Genomic DNA, 18,752 nt, shown 5'->3' with positions numbered 1-18,752 from the left:
TCAGTAAACAGTTTGTCCCCCTCCCTTGTACTCATGTGCAAATTCAAAGTCAAATAGTGCCTCCACTAGAACTTGATCCTCATCACAGTCCCCCCCCCAACCATGCAGTTCAGGTGCCTCCCGCAGAGACCCAGGCCCCCCATCAATAAAGCATGGCGACGGCCATCAGACACAAGCAACAAGGTCAAGTATCCACAGGGAACATCTCTGCACCCAGATCCATCGTTCCTCCCGGTCCGTTAGCCAAACCAGGAGTTACCACTGCCATTGTCCCGTCTTGTTGAGTCTAAACTGTAGTGGCAGCATCAGTGTCCACCACCTAGTCCGTGGTGCCCTCCAGCTGTCTCTCCCCGCAAATTCTCCAGTCCGGGCTAGCTGCACCAGAAGGACGATGAACCGTCAAACCGGTCCTCTCCGGCCTGCCAGGAGCAACTTTGTCCCACATATCCAGCCATCTCCAAACCTCCTCCGGTCGATCGAAAAGGTGGGATTTCCCCCCTGATAGCACCTTCAGGTGTGCCGGGTACAGCAACATGTATCTTAAGTTTATGGCACGGAGCTTGGCTTTCACCTCCATAAACACCTTTCTAGAGGTCTGAACATTGTTCGTATAGTCTGGATAAATGGAGATTTTACAGTTCTCAAAGACCGCTATCTCAGACTCATGAGCTGCCCGCAGGATACAGTCTTTGTCTTTATAATTCAGTAGTCGGGCAATAATAACCTTCGGGGGTGCCCCGGGTCGAGGAGGAGCCACCAGGGCGCTGTGAGCTCACTCCACCACGAACACCCTTGACAACCCTTCCGGCTGCAACACATACTTAATTCAGCTCTCAACAAAGCCTTCCACCATGGCTCCCTCTGCATGTTCCAGGAACCCCAGCAGACGGACGTTATTCCGGCGGGACCTGCCCTCTGCATCCTCCAGTCTGGCTTCCAACCTTCCAACAGTGGAATTAACCTGCACATCTGTTTACGCAGAGCGCCCACCTCGGTCTGCAGCTCCCAAATGGAACCCTCCGCTACCTTGACCTTCTCAGAGACCTTTCTGAGATCCACTTGCAGGAGATTAACCTCCACTGTTTCTAACTTCCCCTCGAGGGCCACCCTGGAGCCCTATATAGCTGCGAGAAGCTCCGCCTGCCCGCCTGCGAGGGCTTTTCAGTAGTCACCGGCGTGCTCAGAACATCTTCGGGCCCCCCAATCAAGTCTGGCGCTGTGGCAGGGGCACCGGCGTGGTGTATTGTTCAGTGGTATTCCGCTGTGATGCCGCCGATGCTGCCCCATTCCCACTGCCGGCAAGAGACCACATGGTATCAGCACCACGAGTGACCCATAGGAGGAGCAGACGTACCTGGTAGGTGCAACACCACTCTGGGCAGCAGGAGTTGTCGCTGGGCTTCACACCGGGCAGGCCACGCTGTGCTATTATATCATACAAGCAGCCCCGGGTTTAGTCAATTCGTTCACCCCCTGAAGTTCCAAGCAGCGAGTTCAACTCCTCCTTATTCAATAGGCCCACAGCTGGGCCACGGACCCCACGCCATCCAGCCAGTTCCCCACATGGGGGCCGGAAGCCTTCCCTTCCGGGCTGCACCACAGTCTATTCAGCTGCTCCTCCACTGCCCTTATGGTCCTGTGCCCATCGCCAGGCCCCCTGCTTCTCACTGTCTCTCTGAGCCGACCGACAGGCCAGCCCAGCCAGGGTCCTCCGCAGGCACACGTTCGTGCGAGCCCGATCCGGTTTTGGGCCGTACCAACTCGGTGGGCGGACCCGTCACGCAGCAGTGCCCACAAGCAGGTCTGCAACCTCTCCACGATGGGGCTGACCGCCTGACCGCGGGGAGGCCGCGCTTTTGTCTCCTCGTTCCGCAGCCTGAGCACACTCTGCCCGATTCACGCGGCCCCAGATCCGGGGATCCGAACTCCCAAAATGGGCCTTAGAGGTGTCGATGAGGTCTGGGCACCCTCCACTGCTGTGGGTGGTTGGGGGGGGGGAGGATGGGGGGGGACTGGTAGAGGGGGGGAGGACCTATGATTGCAGGCACCCCGGAATCAGTTCAGGATTAGGCGGGGATAGCGGGAGCTCACTGAGACCTCGTCCCGCTGGTCTTCTTGCTTGACCACGCCACCCCACCACTTACGCTACTTAATGTATACAACAGTTCTGCCTTCAGGGTAAAGACCACAGCATTACCAACACTGGAATCAATTCTTAACTTGAGAATAGATCACAATGCATACTATATAATAATTTCCGATGATTTAAACCCAGATTTGTGTAAACATCATAGCCCAAAATGCACTTTGGAATATTCCAAAACGGGCAGCACTTTTATAAATGAAGAGACAACCAAGGCACCTAACTCTGATCTCTATTTTAATAACATGAGGCCTGCTCATATTGAACTTAAGGTTCACAGGGGACAAGCCCCTGTCCTGGAGACACATTTCACAAAAGACCACCACCATAATAGATTATTCAGATGCCACTCTTCCTCTCATAAAATACATTGGGTAGTTCCTGATAGAAGATCACAAAGAGAGTGATTATGACCTGCACATATTAATCTTGAATCTTAAGCAATTTGTGCAGGCAACATTAACATCTTGATCTCTGATATAAATACAGAAAACCTGAAGAGGTTCGGATGACCAGCAAGACTTCAGCATGTAATTTTACAAAACTGCAAATTTGCTGGAAGACTATCAACTGGCTGTGCATGATGCAAGCTCCAGTTGGGAAAATATTGCCAGGCATTGCTGTCTCTTTGTAATCTTCAAAGGGAAAAAATCACCATGGTTGTCAAAATATCTTGTCTCATTGAGGAAACAATATTCGGAGAGCACCATAAGTTAAAAAAACAACAACCTCAGCAAGGCACAACAAGAAAGGTTGAGGAAGTCGGCCAAGATTACAAGAGGGCAGTTTGGATGGCTAAATGAGAGAATCTTGTTGAATTGTGGGCAAAGATGCTCCACAACCAGAAATGCTAAAGCCTTCTGGAAAATAATCAATGAAGTTGACCAGGATACCACTGCAGTCTACAATACAAACATAGTTGAGGAGCCCTGGGCACAGCATCTGAGGAAATATCATTCCACCACATCAGCAGAATCCACAGAAAACATGCCATGTATGTTCACAAATCCACTGCATGATGCAAAGAATTGTCAACTGCATCAATCAAGACTCCAAGGTGAAGTGGAAATAAAGATGATCAGGATGAAACAAACTAGTGTAACGCACACCACCAACCATATAAATCGTGTGATGGAGTCCTCAACTTTTCCCAACACAATGGGGAACAAAGAGCAGCGAGGCCAGACAAATTGAAAGGGAATGGAATCTGCTCCCCCCTCCCCTCCACCACCAAGACCAGGCCAGTGACAAATAGCGGACACCAGGAGACAGTAGATCAAAAAAATGCCCCTTAGACAAAATTATTTTTTAAAAAAGAGCACAGCGGATGGGGTCCCCGATCTAAGCAGTTTGTCCTCTGCTTTTTTCAAATCCAACACACAATTGTGGGCAAAACATACAATCTTGTATAGTGCAGTGAACCTAAAACCGGCTATCCCAGACTCTTGGCATGGATCCATAATGTACTCAATTTTCAAAGGAGGCGACAGGAGCAATCAAGCCAACTATCATCTGATCCCTTTACCTGATACTGAATCCAAGTACTACGCAGGTTTAATATTACAAGACCTTCTAGCATGAGTATACAGCCTGGAACTTCCCATGGAATCAAAACGAATTTACTGCAGGGTAGAGTACATTATTACACCTAGCTGCGCTTTCAATTTGCATGGAAAATGCCCTTAGCACAAAATCTATGTTGGTTGTGTGGGTTTCAAGGCTGCGTTCAACAGGGTCCCCAAGACCTACTCTGGCAGAAATTAATAAGTGCTAGGATTCCACTAAAAATAGTGAGAGCCATCCAACTACTATTTTCCAAAACATAGCTTTGCGTGAAGCAGGGAGGTGGCACCAAGCTCTCCCAGACAATCTCTACCACAGTTGGATTGTACCAGGAGTGTATTCTCACCGATCAGCTGTTTAACCTCTACATCTCAATTCTGTCCAGAGATTTAGACACACTAAATGTTCATTTGCTCACATCTTATTCTCAGACATCCTGCTTTTAATGACCATGACTCGTGTGGGTCGGCAGCAATTTTTAGACACTGTCTTTTTTACGCAGAAGAACAAACTTGAAGTCAATCCCAAGAAAACTAAAGTTGTAAAGCTTTTAGTAGGAACCCAAGTATAATTGGCTCATGGAACATCAGCGGATTACTGTTCACTTGTGATCCCCAATATAAATACCTTGATACAGTATTTGATTCCAGGGGTGGCTTTGTCCCATATATGGAGGTAATTAAATCTAAGGGTGCATCCCTGACATCAGGGTTCCATACCATTTCAAGTTCTCCGCATGGCCCCATTCTAGTTACCGTAAAAAAGAAGGCCATGGTGGTGAAATTCCTGCCACGTTTCACGTACAGCTGTGTAATCACAGCACGCAAGGTAGTCACACTGCTAGATGCAGTGGTTGCCAAAGCTTAACAGTCTGTACACACATCCCTAAGCTTTACCTGACAGGCACAACTGTGTTTGGACTGACAAAACAAACTTAGGCCACAAAATGTTCCTTTGTTAAGATGTGTCACAGATACCGACTATCTGAAGAGAACTCAATAACTGCATGTGTCTGACTTGTAATAAATAAGAAAACCCCTAGTTCTACATTTAGACTCTCATTAGAGGATACATTACAGTTTCTACAAGCCACTAATTTATGGAACATTCAGGTGTCACCCAGTGAATAAAAAAAATAAAAAAAACTCAACAGCATGACCCCTCTCTGCAAGGCAACAAAGCAACTCTGGCAAAGATGGCCCACACCTGCAATTCTTCAACACATATGAGGCTCTAAAACACAAGCCCTATTTTGATCACAGGTACTTGCATGATACAAAGTTAAGTTCAAGCGACTTCAGCTAGATGTCCAACAAACATTGGACTATGTGCCTTCCTGGCTAAAAACAGCAGAAGCAGTAGGATGTAGACTTTGTGGCACGGGAAAAGAGGCCATGGCACATGCCCAGCTTTGCTACCTGAATGAAGAGAGATTCTGCGTGGGGTCTTTAATCAAGCTCCCTTTGAATTGAGCCTTTTTAGTAGGGAAGGTGGTTCCATGTATTAATTTCTTGTTTATTTCTTAAGTGTTGATATCATGCATGTATGGGTTTACTAATGAATTAGAGGTACCAAGGGTGCTAAATCGAGCACAGGTTAGGGTGTTTTAAAACTGAAAGGGAGCAGAAATGCTGGGTTATGGCGTCCTTGAGTGGCAGAAATCAACCTTGCACACTGCAAGGCAACTATCAGTCAGTAGTCCTGACTGTGTCCAGGAGTCCTTGCCCTTACTTTGGGCCTGATGTAGATCTTTGTGGTGGGAATATTCTGTCACATGCGTGATGGATTTCCTGCCCACCGTATTACGATCTCTATAAGGTTTAATCGGAACATAATACGGCAGACAGGATATCCATCACGCTAGTGAGAGAGTATTCACTTCCGCCAACATCTAAATCAGGTCCTTAGTCCTAGTAGGCTACCCAGAAAATGCAATTTTTCAGAATTTTTTTTTTCTTCTTGCTAACCATTTCAAAATGACATGTTCTTTCAGCGTCTCTTACACAGAAGCATGTGTTTGGCAAATAACTGCCTGCATATGACTTCCACTGGCAGAATAGGAGTTCGGCTATTTTGATAACCTTTACTCCCAAACCTGTGTTGCTCAAACATGTATGACTTACATCATGGAAGTAAATTGTGATGTTGTATAGTACGCATGAAAACATGTTTGGTGTTAAAAACATTTATTGGACGACAGTGGTTGAGGTAAGTTTGAGTAATGATAGATCGCAAGGAGTATATACTAAGTTACAACGTATGAATGATGAAAATGTACAGTTTTTGACAAAATTGCCATTGAGAGTGTATATATAAAATTCTCCCTGTTTTGTTGAAAGAGGTGTTCATCTAGCCCTCTTCCTCCACAAGAGCTGGATGAGAGTTTTATCTCTCCTATTGACCAACAATTAAAAAGGTGTTTGGCGCTTTTATTGTGTCCCTGTTGCAGATTTTACCTCCCCACTTGTTTTTATTTCTCCACCTGTGTCTTGCCCTAATGTGGATATACTTTGTGTTACATCTTCCCCACTTCAGCACAAAGGGCTGGGAGCATTACCCTCTTCATTCCCCCTGCGCCCTCACCTCCTTGGCTATCTGACCTTAAAGATTGCTGCCACCTACCCCCAGGCGTTTTGCCCTCAAACATCAGTGACTGCCCGTGTAGAGAAGCAACGGATGGCACAGATCTGTGAAGAAGTGGCCTTCAGATAATTTTGAATGGCTTATTCCGATGTTTTGTTTTATTTTTTGGGAGAAAAAAAATCCTTTCTCCTAGTACGACAGGGATGTCTCCCAAGAAACAGGCTGATTTAAAATCACGTGGCACCTGTCACAGACAGATGTCTGTGACAGACCCTCACTTGGTCTGTCTCTAGTCCCTCGAGAAAGACCATGTCTCAAAGGCCTCCGAGGATTGCCACAACATGCACCCAAAGGCACTGGGGGAGCGCTCCCTCAAGCTCCTTGTTGCCTGATGTCGGATGGCCCGCGCAACTGTCAAGATTCCAGTCCTGTGGAGGTTCCAGGACCACTCGTGGAGTCACACCAAACAGTCGTTGTCCCAATCAAAGTAGTCTGGTAAGTCACTCAAAAAGAAGTCTAAGAAGTTTTCAACGTCTCCGCATCTGTCCAAATATTTGGATGGGGCGAGGGAGCATTGGAACTCAAGGCTTTGCTCCTCCGTGGAGCCCTGACCAGGGTCGGCTCCATGCTTCCCCAATTTTTCTGTGAGGTCTGTGTGGCCATGAACCTAATCTTTTGGCTCATCACCCCCTCTGGAAAGTATTCAGGTCCCATGGGCTCGGGAAGGGCCCCTAATGGATTCCCACTTGCAGATATGCCCTCAGCACCAGTCTGGCCCCATGGATCCGATGCTGGATCTGGAGCGGCGCCGTGAGTGAAACCAAGACCACCTCTGGCACCCCCGTTCCTGTGTTAAACACCCTGCCTCCTCCGGCGCCATCCCCATCATCCTCAACACTGAAACTGAGCAGGACCGTTGTCGAACAATGCCGGTTGAGGCGCTGTCCAGAACCATGCTTTCTGGATTGGAGCCAGGGCCTTTTGATTGTGACAGGCCTGGTACATGGGACATGTCGCCATCCATTGGACGATAGAGGGCTCCCTGGTATGAGGATCTGGTAATTGCCAGTGGGTTGGACACCTCATCCGACACTGACTTGGTCTCCCCTTCTACTATGGCTACGGAGGAGAAGGCCTTGTCCAATATGGTGGTGTTTAGGGCAGCTGAGGTCTTAAATCTTCAGCTGCCCTCAGTGGTTTTCGAGACTTACATTTTGACAGATGTGCTTCAACTGGGATCAGCCCCCTCTGAACCCTTGTTTCCCTTAAATGAAGCCCTCAATAATGCCCTCCTAGGGTCAAGGTCCAAGCCCTGCACAGGATCATTGTCCACCACCACTACCCTGCTCCAGGGATCCCAGTTTCCTCACCCAGCACCCCACTCCATAGAGCTTGGTGATCCATGCCTTCATTTCCAGAATCAAGCCTGGTGTGTTCCCTTCCACTCCACCAGAAAGGGAATCCAAGAGGCTGGATTCCTTTGGCAAGAGAAAGTTCTCTTCTGCCAGCCTAGCACTCAAGACGGTGAACACTGCTTGTCTCTTGGGACGTTCTCACAAGATCTGGAACTCTATTACGCAAGTGCTGCCAATGGTCTCGGAGGAGGCGGCTCAGGATATTGCTGACTGAATAGATCAAGCAAAGTTCACCACTCGCTGTGGTCTGGACTCGACTGATTAGCTTGGCGGAGCGATTTCTGTGGCTGAGGACTATTGTCTTTTTTTTTTGGGGGGGGGATGTTCAAACATCACTTGTGGACATGCCCTTTAATTGACTCAGTTGCTTTGGAGAGAAGGCGGACTTGGCACTAGAACACTTTCAGGACTCCAGCACTTTGGCCTGGTCCTTGGGCCTTTCTATGTCCCCTCACCACCCCAAGTCTGCCTTTCATGGCCTCGGAAGAGGTTTACAACCATGCCAATACATTTCCAGCCACCATGGTCATCAAGCTTCCACACCTTTTTTGTGTCCGAGGTCACAGTTCCCGCAGACTGTGTAGGGCAGGTGGTCAGAAGCCAGGGCCAGCCCAACACTTTCCTGGCAGTCATTGCCTCCAAGCCCTTTCAACTTGCTTGCCTACTATCATGGGCATCCAGTCGTAGTAAGGATTTGCCATCACCTACCCACTGAACGTCAATAACATCAGATTGTACAAAGGGGCTACTCCATCCCCTTTGTGGCTGCCCCTCCACCTATGCCACCTACTTACGACTGGGTGACAGAGGACCATCTTTTGTTGCTCTGCCAGGAAATGCTGGCTCTTTAGGCCAGGAGACTAATAGAGAGGAGGCCAGTATCAGAAGTAGGTTGTAGTTGATATTCCTGGAACTTTCTAGTGCCTAACGACTGAAAGCCTTCGTCCTGTACTAGGCCTACGCCTTCTAAATCTCTGCTTCAAAGAGGAGAAATTCAAAAATGCTCATGCTTGTTCAGGTTCTGTCTGCCCTAGGCCTGGGAGACTAGATGGTGGTGTTAGATTAGCAGATTTTCACATCCCCGTCCTGCTCGCCCACTGATGTTATTGGTTGTTCATGGTGGGTCACAAGCACTTACAGTTTGCTGTGCTTTCCTTCAGCTTCATCAGCACCCCTTGGGTGTTCACCAAGGTGGTGGCAGTGATTGGAGCACACTTAGGGGAAGACGGGAACCTCAGACTTCCCTATCACCAACATTAGCTGTTGAAAGCAAGCGCACCCTAGGTGGTCGTCTCCGATCTCCAGACTACAACAAATCTCCTTCAATCCCTGGGGTTCGTTACCAATGTGCTGAAGTCGCACCTGACTACTTCTCAGGTGTGCTCCTCTTCATCAGAGCTGTTCTTCACACTGTGCTATTTCGGGCTTATCCTAGCAAGCGAGTCCGGGATATTCAGGCTATGATACTGATGTTGGTGATACAGACTCTGAGGCTGCTGGACATCATAACCTCCTGCATCCTGCTGGTAACACATGCCCATTGGCATATTCAGGCTTTGAACTTGAAGATGTGGTGGTTAGGTTTTCCATGCATGAAGTAATGCAAAGCATGTAATTAGTGTGAGATGGAATGTGTGTTCAGTAGTTAGAAGGTGCGCACTGGTTAGTGGAATGTGTATGGTGAGGATGCTATGTCAGTGCTTCTCTGGTTTAGGTGTGAGTGTGGGGATGAGCAGAGTAGGGTGCAAGGTGACACACATGATCATATATTAGCTTGTATGTTTCAGGGGATCAGGAGTCCTGGCACTAGGCCACTCCCAGGTCCTATCGATGCAAAAGGGCTTTTTCTGAGTCTCAGGGGTTTGATACCTGGGCAGTGGTATGCTCTGAGGAGCGGATTAAAGTAAGTGGACAGCAGGATTTGGTTTCTCTTCTTCAAGACTTGGATGCTGGAAAAAGCAATGTCACTTCCTGTGGAGAAGGATGATGAGAAATAAAGTCTGCTTGCCTTACTTAAAAAGTAATTGTTAAGAGGGAGCTCCTTGGAGGGAGAGTTGGGGGACCTGGCAGGGAATAAGGAATCCCCCTATAAAGCCACTATGAGATGTTGCCGAAATCACTGATGTTAGCTACATATCAGTTAGTTTATCCTGGAAGTACAATGGCTTCCTCCCTAAAGTGTCCTGGTGTTGAAAAAGAGAACAGCAACATGAAGTTTCCCCCTGACCTACTAAATTTAGAGGTTCATTCCCTATTGCAGTACAAAGAAAAACATTGAGCAGCTTGGCTCTAATCTCTAAAACCACATACAGGGCTGTGGGTGTATGGCCCTAGTGGATTGAAGGTTAAACTCAGTTAAGATCAGGTTTCGATAAGGGATGCTCCATGCCAAATCCATGGATACCCTATTTGTGTGGGGTAGAGTAGAGCTGTCTTTTTTTTTTTTTTTTTTTTTTTTCCAGCCTCCCCAATGCTGCTCACATCTCAGATTTCTCTTATTGAATCTGCTGATGGTCTCTTAATTAGGGAGATGGTGCCTTTGGGAATTTTTTATTTAGAAGGTATGCATTTGAAACTTTTTTTTTTTTTTTCTTGCAGCCATATTAGCAAGCAAAAGGGCCAACAAAGAACGTCTAAAAGAACTTCATAAATCTGCAACCATTTTCAAAGAGCGGCTCGGACTTGAAATCCGCAAAGTATGTGGTAAGTATGGTTCTGTGTGTACTTTGTGATTTTACTCTGGGAAAGACGGATGTTTTTGATCTTTTAACAAAAAAAAAAAAGAAGAATATTGACAAGAAATGAACATGCGCACACAGTTTGAAATGAACATTGTTACTTGCCATCGTGATTTTGTGTATCTAGCCCTTAATTCCTATTGCTCCATTCCCCAAAAAAGTCTTTGCTGGTTGTTCCAGGGCCTCGAATGTTTCTTTCACAGCATATTGAAAATTATAAAGGGGAGTCCGTGGTGCATGAGCAACAGGCAGCTTCCTCCACCAGTGTCATATTTCTCTGTATTGCAGTCATGTTTTTTTACAGCCTGTACCTAAGGGATGCACAAGGGTAAGGTTATGGTGAGCTGGTTGTAAAAAGCATGTGTAAGGAGCTGCAGGACAAGAGCCACTACAGCAAATAAGATCTACTTCAAGCTAAATCCAGTGCCCTTCCTCCAAGGTAATGTAGAGATTTTAGACAATTATTATGAAGGGAAGATAACGCTTGGACTAGCCATAAATGTTCTTCAAATGGTCATGGGCAAATGTGCATCAGGTGTGAAGCTCACATCCAAGGATTTGTTCTTCTGAACCTATTGGGAGTAGCCAGTGTGCCTGCTTTAGGGATAACCTCTAGATTCATGCCAGTCAGAAACACTTATTGATGCAACTTACCCATTACTATATACAATTTAATGTCCTTTGAAAGAAACATCCCAACCTTTCCATAGCTCTAAAAGATGCAGGAGAGTACTTAAATGTGGCACAATCTGAGCCTTTAGCATGACCACTTGCATGTAATGCAGTGTTTTGTGCCCACATAAGAGGTCTCCAAAGCCGGTGTATACCAATTCCTCAAAAAACAGTTTGGCAAAGTCTGAGTTTGAGAGAGAGGAACTTCAGGAACAGCGAAGAGCTTGTTCAGGTCCACAAGTTAACAGGCAGGTTGCTCATTGTCCTTGTCTTGCCTCGCCTCGCCTTTCTTACTCAACACCCCATGCCAGAGAGCCTGCTGGAACCGATGTCCACCAGCAAGATTAATTCCAATGCTTTCCCTCCAACTCCGTCTGTTTGCGAATCTAAACGAATAGAAATATTTGGGAAACACATTTTTTCATCCACCAGCCTCCGCTTATGTTTTCGTGCCAGTTGGGGATACTACTGTGGTCCACGTTTTGCCAGGTGCTTGGACAATGTGAGAAAACAGGGCTGATTGCAGAGGCCCCCCAACTTATTTCCCCCATTTTTCACTTTTTGCTGGTGTTTTCATGACTGATGGTGCCCTGTGTACTGCTGACCAGTCCCAGGGTCTGTGCTCTGTGTAAAATGATTATGCAAATTAGGCTAATTATAATGGCTATGTCAACCTACCTAGAAGTCCCTAGTATATGGTAGGGCATGTAGGTTCAGGGACCCCAGCATAGGTAGTGCACACATAGATGCACTGCTGAGGTGCTGTTTTGCTTTCACTAATGACCGAGCTGACAAATCTCTGGAATACCCTTCTCAGTTCAAAGAAGACATTTATTATTATTTCACCACAAGGTTCCTAAAAAGGAGATTAGCATGGTGAAAGCACATGTTTAAAAATAGTCACAGCAATGAAAGGAAAATATACCAAAATGATTCTCCACTGCAATGTACACAGCAAATATATGGATTTATATTATATTATGCAAAGCAAATAATGTAGTAAAAATTCATCACCGTAGGGCCTGCCAAGCTCTTCATCTTTCTCGTGCCAGCAAGACGATGACCCCGTTCAACTGCGAAAGAGATTACCACCCCCACGGGACAGATATCAGGCATCCGACGTCAAGAATCCTGATTGAAGCCGCTCTCACTCTCGCTGTCGCACTGGGTCTTTTATATCTTAAAAAAAACAGAAGGAGCTTTCTGGAAAAAAAACGTCATTTAGCAATTCAAGCATGCTGGCTAGTTTAGGTCTGCATTGAAAATAACAAGTTGGGGTTTGGCCACAGTCCCAAGGTGCCAAATCAAAACAAGGCTGTTCCTGCTGTCTGAGTACATCCTTACCAGCCAAAGCCCTTGGTGAGAAAAAGCATGAAAACCAGCACAGTTTACAATGTGGAAATGTATGGTCAGCTTTTAACATGGCAGTGTCTAATGGTACAATAAAGTCAATAGGCAGCTAAACTGAATATAAAATGTAGTCTGTAACTGGTGAACACTGGACAGCTAATCCAGGTGCAAAGTGGCGCAACGTGAAGTCAGTGGTCAAAACGCATATTTCACTACGGGTGCCCTGGGTCATTTTAAAGGCAGACCTGCCTGGCTAGCTGCTTTTAAATTAAATGTAAATGCACATTTGACTTCCAAAGTCTTAAACTACCTTATTTTTACATATGTCACCCCTAAGGTGTGCCCTATGAGCCCCTAGGGTTGGGTGCTATGCGCCTATAAGCAGGGACCTTATAAAAATAGTTTTATAAGCCCTGGTGAGGTAAAACAGCCAAATTTGTGTTTCCCTCGATGCAGTGAATAGCTTCCATAGGCTAAAATGGGGAGACTTTCTTTTAATTAACAAAGTCCCCCTCGAGTTTGGTATTAAATTAATTCTTATAATAAATAATACTCTTCCTAAAAAGTTGCCAACTTAAGTTCTGTAGTGCCCTTCTCTGGTTGCCCAGCCTCTGGCAGCCTGGCCAGGCTGCCTTGATGAGGTGTGAAGTGGCTTGGGCTGAACACAAAGGATGTGCCTGGGGAGGAGAACTACGTCCGCAGATGGGGAAGCGCGAAGGGGGGAGGGCTGCCAAACTGGTCTTCAAAGGCAGGGAAGGACATTTTGAGCAACCCAGCACCTCCCTCACATCTGGCAACCCCAGGCAGGTGCCCTCTTGATTAGATTAGGAGAGGGGTGTGTTTGGGATTTTTAGCCACACCAGTGGGTGGGCTCAGCCAGATGTAACCTCCAAAAATCAGTTTCAGCCATGTGACTGTTGCTCCCTGGGATTGATTTTTAACACACTTCCCAGGAAGTGGTCATCACAGGGGGAAGGACCCTGCATCGAAATGGAGATCCAGGACCCTCTTGTTTTTCACCCAGGATCATTTATAAATATGGCTGAGCTGCATGCACACCTCAGATCCCTACAAGGAAGAACATCAGGAGAAGGACTGCCCTGCTGGACCCCTGACCGGCACCGGGACACTGCACTCCCAAGGATTGTACCAGCTGCACACTTCACCACAAGAAGGACTTTACCTGGATTCAACTAGTTCAAGGAGGGACTCTGTTTGCTACAGGTGAAAAATAGCTAACCAGAGTCCCTTGCATCAAATCCTAAAGAAACTGACCACTGTCCGTTTTGGCGTTTAAACCAGGTGCATTCTGGGAGTTGTAGTCCCCCAACCTCAAGGAGTAACTCGGAGCTTCTGAAACCTTGTGGTGGGCTGTGAATCTTAAAAGACCTTCTGGAAGAAGATCCAGAAGATTGGAGAACTTGTTGGAAAAAGCTCCATAAAGGGACCAGCCTGCAGCGGCAACTCTAGCCGGCTTACCTCAACCGCGACCTAGCCTGACTTGCAGGTTCATCCTGCTGATGAAAATCTCCAAAAAAGTGACTACGTCCGAATGTAGAAAGTTAACCAGGACCTCCCGAGCAGTGTATCCGAAGAGTGGTCCAGGGATGTCAGATGAAGGTTCAGGTTCGGCCCAGACAAAGGATTTTCATCTCAAAAAATCGTCTAAGACAAACGTAGACATCTTCACCGAGGGCTCGCACGACGCGTATCCGAGCAAGGGCTCCAGGGAGGTTAGATCGGACTGGTGACTTTGTCCCGCTGAAGAAAATCTTCAAGAAAACGACTAAGTCCGAAGGTAAACTTTTGACCTAGGCCTCCCGCTTGCTGTAGCCGAGCAGGGCTCCCTCACGGTTGGCCTTAAACTTTGACTTTGCACCAGTCGAGGTGCAACCAGATTGGCGCTTTATATTTTCTAGGCGCTAAAAAGCACTAATTCTTTCAAAATTCATATCTACGGTTCCCCTTATTAGTTTTGGTGTCATTCTAAAGATAAAAATCGAATCTAATTTGATAAATTGGTGTTGGATTTGTATTGTGTTTTGTGTTTTACTTATTTACTGTTTTGTGATTTTTAAATGCTTTACACATTTGTCTCTTAAGTTACTCCTTGTCGCTCGTCGACAAGCTACCAAGGGTTGAGCTGGGTTTAATTTATTGAGACCTAACTGGATCTAAGTGGAGGTTAGTGGCCTATTGCTAAGTGTAGGTACTTACCTGCCCTTACCAATAATCCACTTACCAACAGACGACCTTCGGGTGTCCTTTCCTCAGTCTATCCAAGTCATTTGCGATTCAGCAAAATTTGTCATTCATTCTATATTGAAAACGACTGGCTACTTAGGCAGAGCAATGTGCACTGGTGTGGCCTTTGGTGCCATGACAAGATGAGTGCTACAGGAATGTCCAGGAATCCTTAACAAAAAAGCAGATTTTGCACTGGAATGGTTCAAAGAGAGCAGAGGAGAGTCATAACAAATTCCTTTTAATGTCTTTCTGCTCCCACAAGGCAGTTTCATAAAATGTCACAATCTGTGTGGCATTTCACCAGCGCCACAAGCCCTTGAGACCTTTCATGGCCAGGACCACGGTATTGAGACAACATTCTCAACAGCAGGAGCAACATGCAGCTCTGTACTGCTAAGTCCCACTTTCACAGGCACTCCTGTTCATCTGAGCTATTCTGGGTACAGTACGATTTCTTTTTCATGCCTTTACCCTGGAGTGCAGAGTCCACCACATTCATGCTATGATCCTAAAGTTTCAGCCTGCGTCCTGGATCTCCATGCTGATAACTTGAGCCTCTGAGTCAGGGGAATCTGTCAGACTTTATCCAGATTTCGAGGAGACTAGAAAAGATCTGCAGTGGTGGGTACTGGACTGCTATTGGGTTGGTGGCGGGCCCCTCTCCTTACCCCACCCAGACCTTATGGTAGTCACGAATGCATCACTGCTGGGTTGGGGATGCCATCTGGGAGAGGTCGAGATCTCAGGCCGCTGGTGGTGATTGAACTCCACAGCAACTTTTTGAAGCTGAGAGGAATTTGCTTCGCATTAAAGGCCTTCTTGTCCCATAAAAGGAAGGCGGGTGCTGTCTAACTACTTCACCGTCATGTGGTACTGCAACTAGCAAGAGCGGTGTATTGCTTTTCACTTAAGAAAAGAGGACACAATGCCAAAATAATTCAGCACTTAGTCTGAATAATGAATTCATTAAGGCACTTACCAAACATCAACTAAAAGACTTGAATATGTGAAAATATACATATAACCCAAGTGCAGCAGAACATGTGTATATACAAAGATAAATGCATGTATCAAGACTTAAGAAGAAATGTATAGTGCATCATCGGAGCATGTATACATGAGCTAAATAATCAAGATTTAAAATACTTCACTGTTTGAGTTAGTCATCATCCTCGCCAGCATGACTTGAGCTCTCAGATCAGTCAGCCAGGGACCCAATCGGGATCACAAGTAGATCCTGGGCAACGCTTCCAGTCCACAGGCGAGCTCCTGTCTGAGTGCCAAGTCTCCCCGTCTTTTTATACCTTGAAACCCCTCAGGGAGAGAGTTCTAGAACCCCCTCTCCTCTGTTATGAAATTAAATGCTGGCTGTGCTTCGCCAATAGAAGCTGGCCAGCCTCAGCCCTTGAGCATCTGTTCTATGAAACTGCCACTTCAGGAGGCTATTCTTTTGCAGAAGCAGGGGCGGGTGCTGCACTTACGCAATTTGCATCTACATGTTAGGAGATTGAGCGCCATCAGTTGACTTCTTTTAACCTAAAGTTGTTGATGTCATGTTGGCAGCAGGCGTCCATCCATAAAAGCAGTGTGTGCCAGATGTTGGGAAACTTGTGGATTGGCATGGTACCGGGCACATTGACCCATTACAACCAAAGTTGTCTGAAGTTTTGTTGTTTGTTAGCTCACTAGTCCAGTAGGGACTTGCTTTGGGCACTGTTATAGGCTACTTTCGGATTTCTTGTGGTTGCGGGAACAGCCGTCTTTATTTAAACAAGCATTTGCAAGCAATAGGTCTCATGTTTACTCGAGTTAGAGCCATTAGCGTTGTAAATTCGTAACTGGACTTTTCTTGCCACAAGCTTTGCTTCACTACGGACCGAGATGAAACACACTCGCTGAAAAGAATTTCTGGTATGCAACTCTTAGTCTAGGAAATACATTTATTAAACTTTGCAAAGAAATGTCAAAAGTGTACAACTAAAAGTGCATGTTTAAAAACGGTCACAGCAATGAAATAAAAACATGTACAACGAATAAACGTGTGTGTGTGTGTGTGTGTGTGTGTTTATATACAAAGCAGAGCAAATAACCTGGAATTAAAAATTCATCATCATAGGGCACAGTTGAATTGGCATCATTCCTTCTGCCAGCAACAGGCCGTTGAACCCAGTCGACCGTGAAGAAAGAGTAGAACTACCCTCACAGGAATTTGTGACAGAGACAGGCGTCCATGTTTCGCCAGAGCTCAATCCACACGGTCAATCTGTTTTCAGTCTTATATCCTCTAAAAAAGCCAGAGAGGATAATTCTAGAAAGCCCCTTCCGCTCCATAAGTTGTTGTTAAAAAATGCTGGCTACTCAGGTCAGTTTTGAAAGGAACACGTTGGAACTGGTCAAGATCCCAAGGTGCCTCTCTAAAACGAAAGCGTTCCCTGCCGTACCATAAACATCATCCTAGTACATCCTTATCTCTTTGACTCCCCCATGTTTATGTACTAGCCCTCGAAGAGAAAGAGCATTTAGAGTGAAAACATAAGTATAAAACAATTGCATAACATGGGCCCAAAAAAAAAATACCTGCAGCTTCTACGTCTGCACCTCTAACATGGCAGTGGCTAACGCTAAGTTAAATATAAAATGAAGTCAATAATCAAAATGAAGTTGGTGATCACCGGACGTTGGAGAAGTGCAAGCCCATACAGAACCTAAAGAAGAGAACTGGGGAACAGTGAGAACAGAGAAAGAGGAAAAGGAACAGCTATAGAAAATAAGCTGAAAGCACAAAAGAAGCGAAAATAAAAGAAGAGAGAGAAGAGGCAGCCAGCATAAGCCATAGAAAAGGCAAAGGAGAGCCAGACAAATTCAGAGCGGAAAACAAAAGGGGGGAGGGGTAAGAACATAAAATAGAAAAAAACAAAAACCATAGCAAAGGATAGCCTACTTACCGGTCTTTTTATTGCTCTTGTTCCCACATGCACCTCCTGGGAGCCCTGAAACGAGAAGACGAGGAGAAGAATTAAAGAGAGAGTCCTCGTAAACACGGAGAACATAGAACCACGTGAACCATACCTTTACCTGAAATAAAATTCACCATATCATTCGACCACTGACTACGTGTCCTCATTGCGCCGCCCTGCTACAGGGCTGAAATGAGTTTTCACGTCATGTTCTTGCACATCTTCATCCTGGTTAGTGGCTTTGAAAATTTCTAACAAGATACTTGCTGGCATAGGTATGACAATCAAACAGGTTGATAGAACATTCACGGTACTCTGCATTGTTCCTATGCAGAAGTCTGATCTGGTGAGCACAATTTGTGCTAAGTGGGTCCAGATGTTTCTCCGACAAGTGTAGCAACGGTGTTGCTCGGTGTGATCGATCAATCAGATTGATGTTGGGGCTGTTGGGTCCCTCCTGACCCCACACACACACACACACGCCCGAAGAAAGGAGACCACACAGCACACTGAGGGCATAGACACTGTGGAGTATGATCTGTAACAGAAGAAAGTATGATCATTCTCTCAAATAACGTTTGTCAGCTGGAATATGTTTCCCATCGTTCCTTTCCTCCATTTCATAATCAACAACACATTATTGGGGCCCTTGGCTATAATTACTGCAGGTTCTGGAGGGCCATTTGGTGATTCCATCCATATATTAGCACCAGGGTCTTTGTCAGTTGAACGAAAACCTCCCTCCCCACGTACTGTAAGAAGGGCTGGGGCAGTCCCCTTCCTCACTAATCCTCCATGCACTGGGATTGTGACAAGCTGGGCAATTCTGTCTCCGATCTGTATAAATAAATCAGTTTCTCCGCTATTCAACAGGATAGTCTTAATTTCTTCTTGGTAATCTGCATTAATTACTCCCCCCACCACCACCCCACCCCCAAGACTGAATAACTTTAAGTGCCAACCCTGATCTGGGAGCAATCAATCCAAAACTCTCTGGGGGAATCTGTATTCCAACACCTGTCTCACACAGTGCCATGTCTCTTGGTTTCATTCTGTAAGCTTTTAAAGCATGTAGGTCAAGACC

The 18,752-nt window shown here is 46.1% G+C and overlaps 1 protein-coding gene across 2 annotated transcripts in view; it reads left to right on the top strand.

Moving 5' to 3' along the window:
- Positions 1-18,752, top strand: part of SPC25 (SPC25 component of NDC80 kinetochore complex) — a 99,916-nt gene that overhangs the window by 27,323 nt on the left and 53,841 nt on the right. For both annotated transcript variants that reach the window (XM_069208222.1, XM_069208221.1), the window contains one exon: positions 10,303-10,407. In XM_069208222.1, coding sequence (XP_069064323.1) covers positions 10,303-10,407 — 105 coding nt within the window. The remainder of the gene's footprint in view (positions 1-10,302; positions 10,408-18,752) is intronic.

This window comes from Pleurodeles waltl, chromosome 9 (genome assembly GCF_031143425.1).
Source record: "Pleurodeles waltl isolate 20211129_DDA chromosome 9, aPleWal1.hap1.20221129, whole genome shotgun sequence".
Classification (NCBI taxonomy): Eukaryota; Metazoa; Chordata; class Amphibia; order Caudata; family Salamandridae; genus Pleurodeles; species Pleurodeles waltl.
The sequence above is the reverse complement of the archived record's forward strand: the minus strand, read 5'-3'. Positions and strand labels throughout refer to the sequence as shown.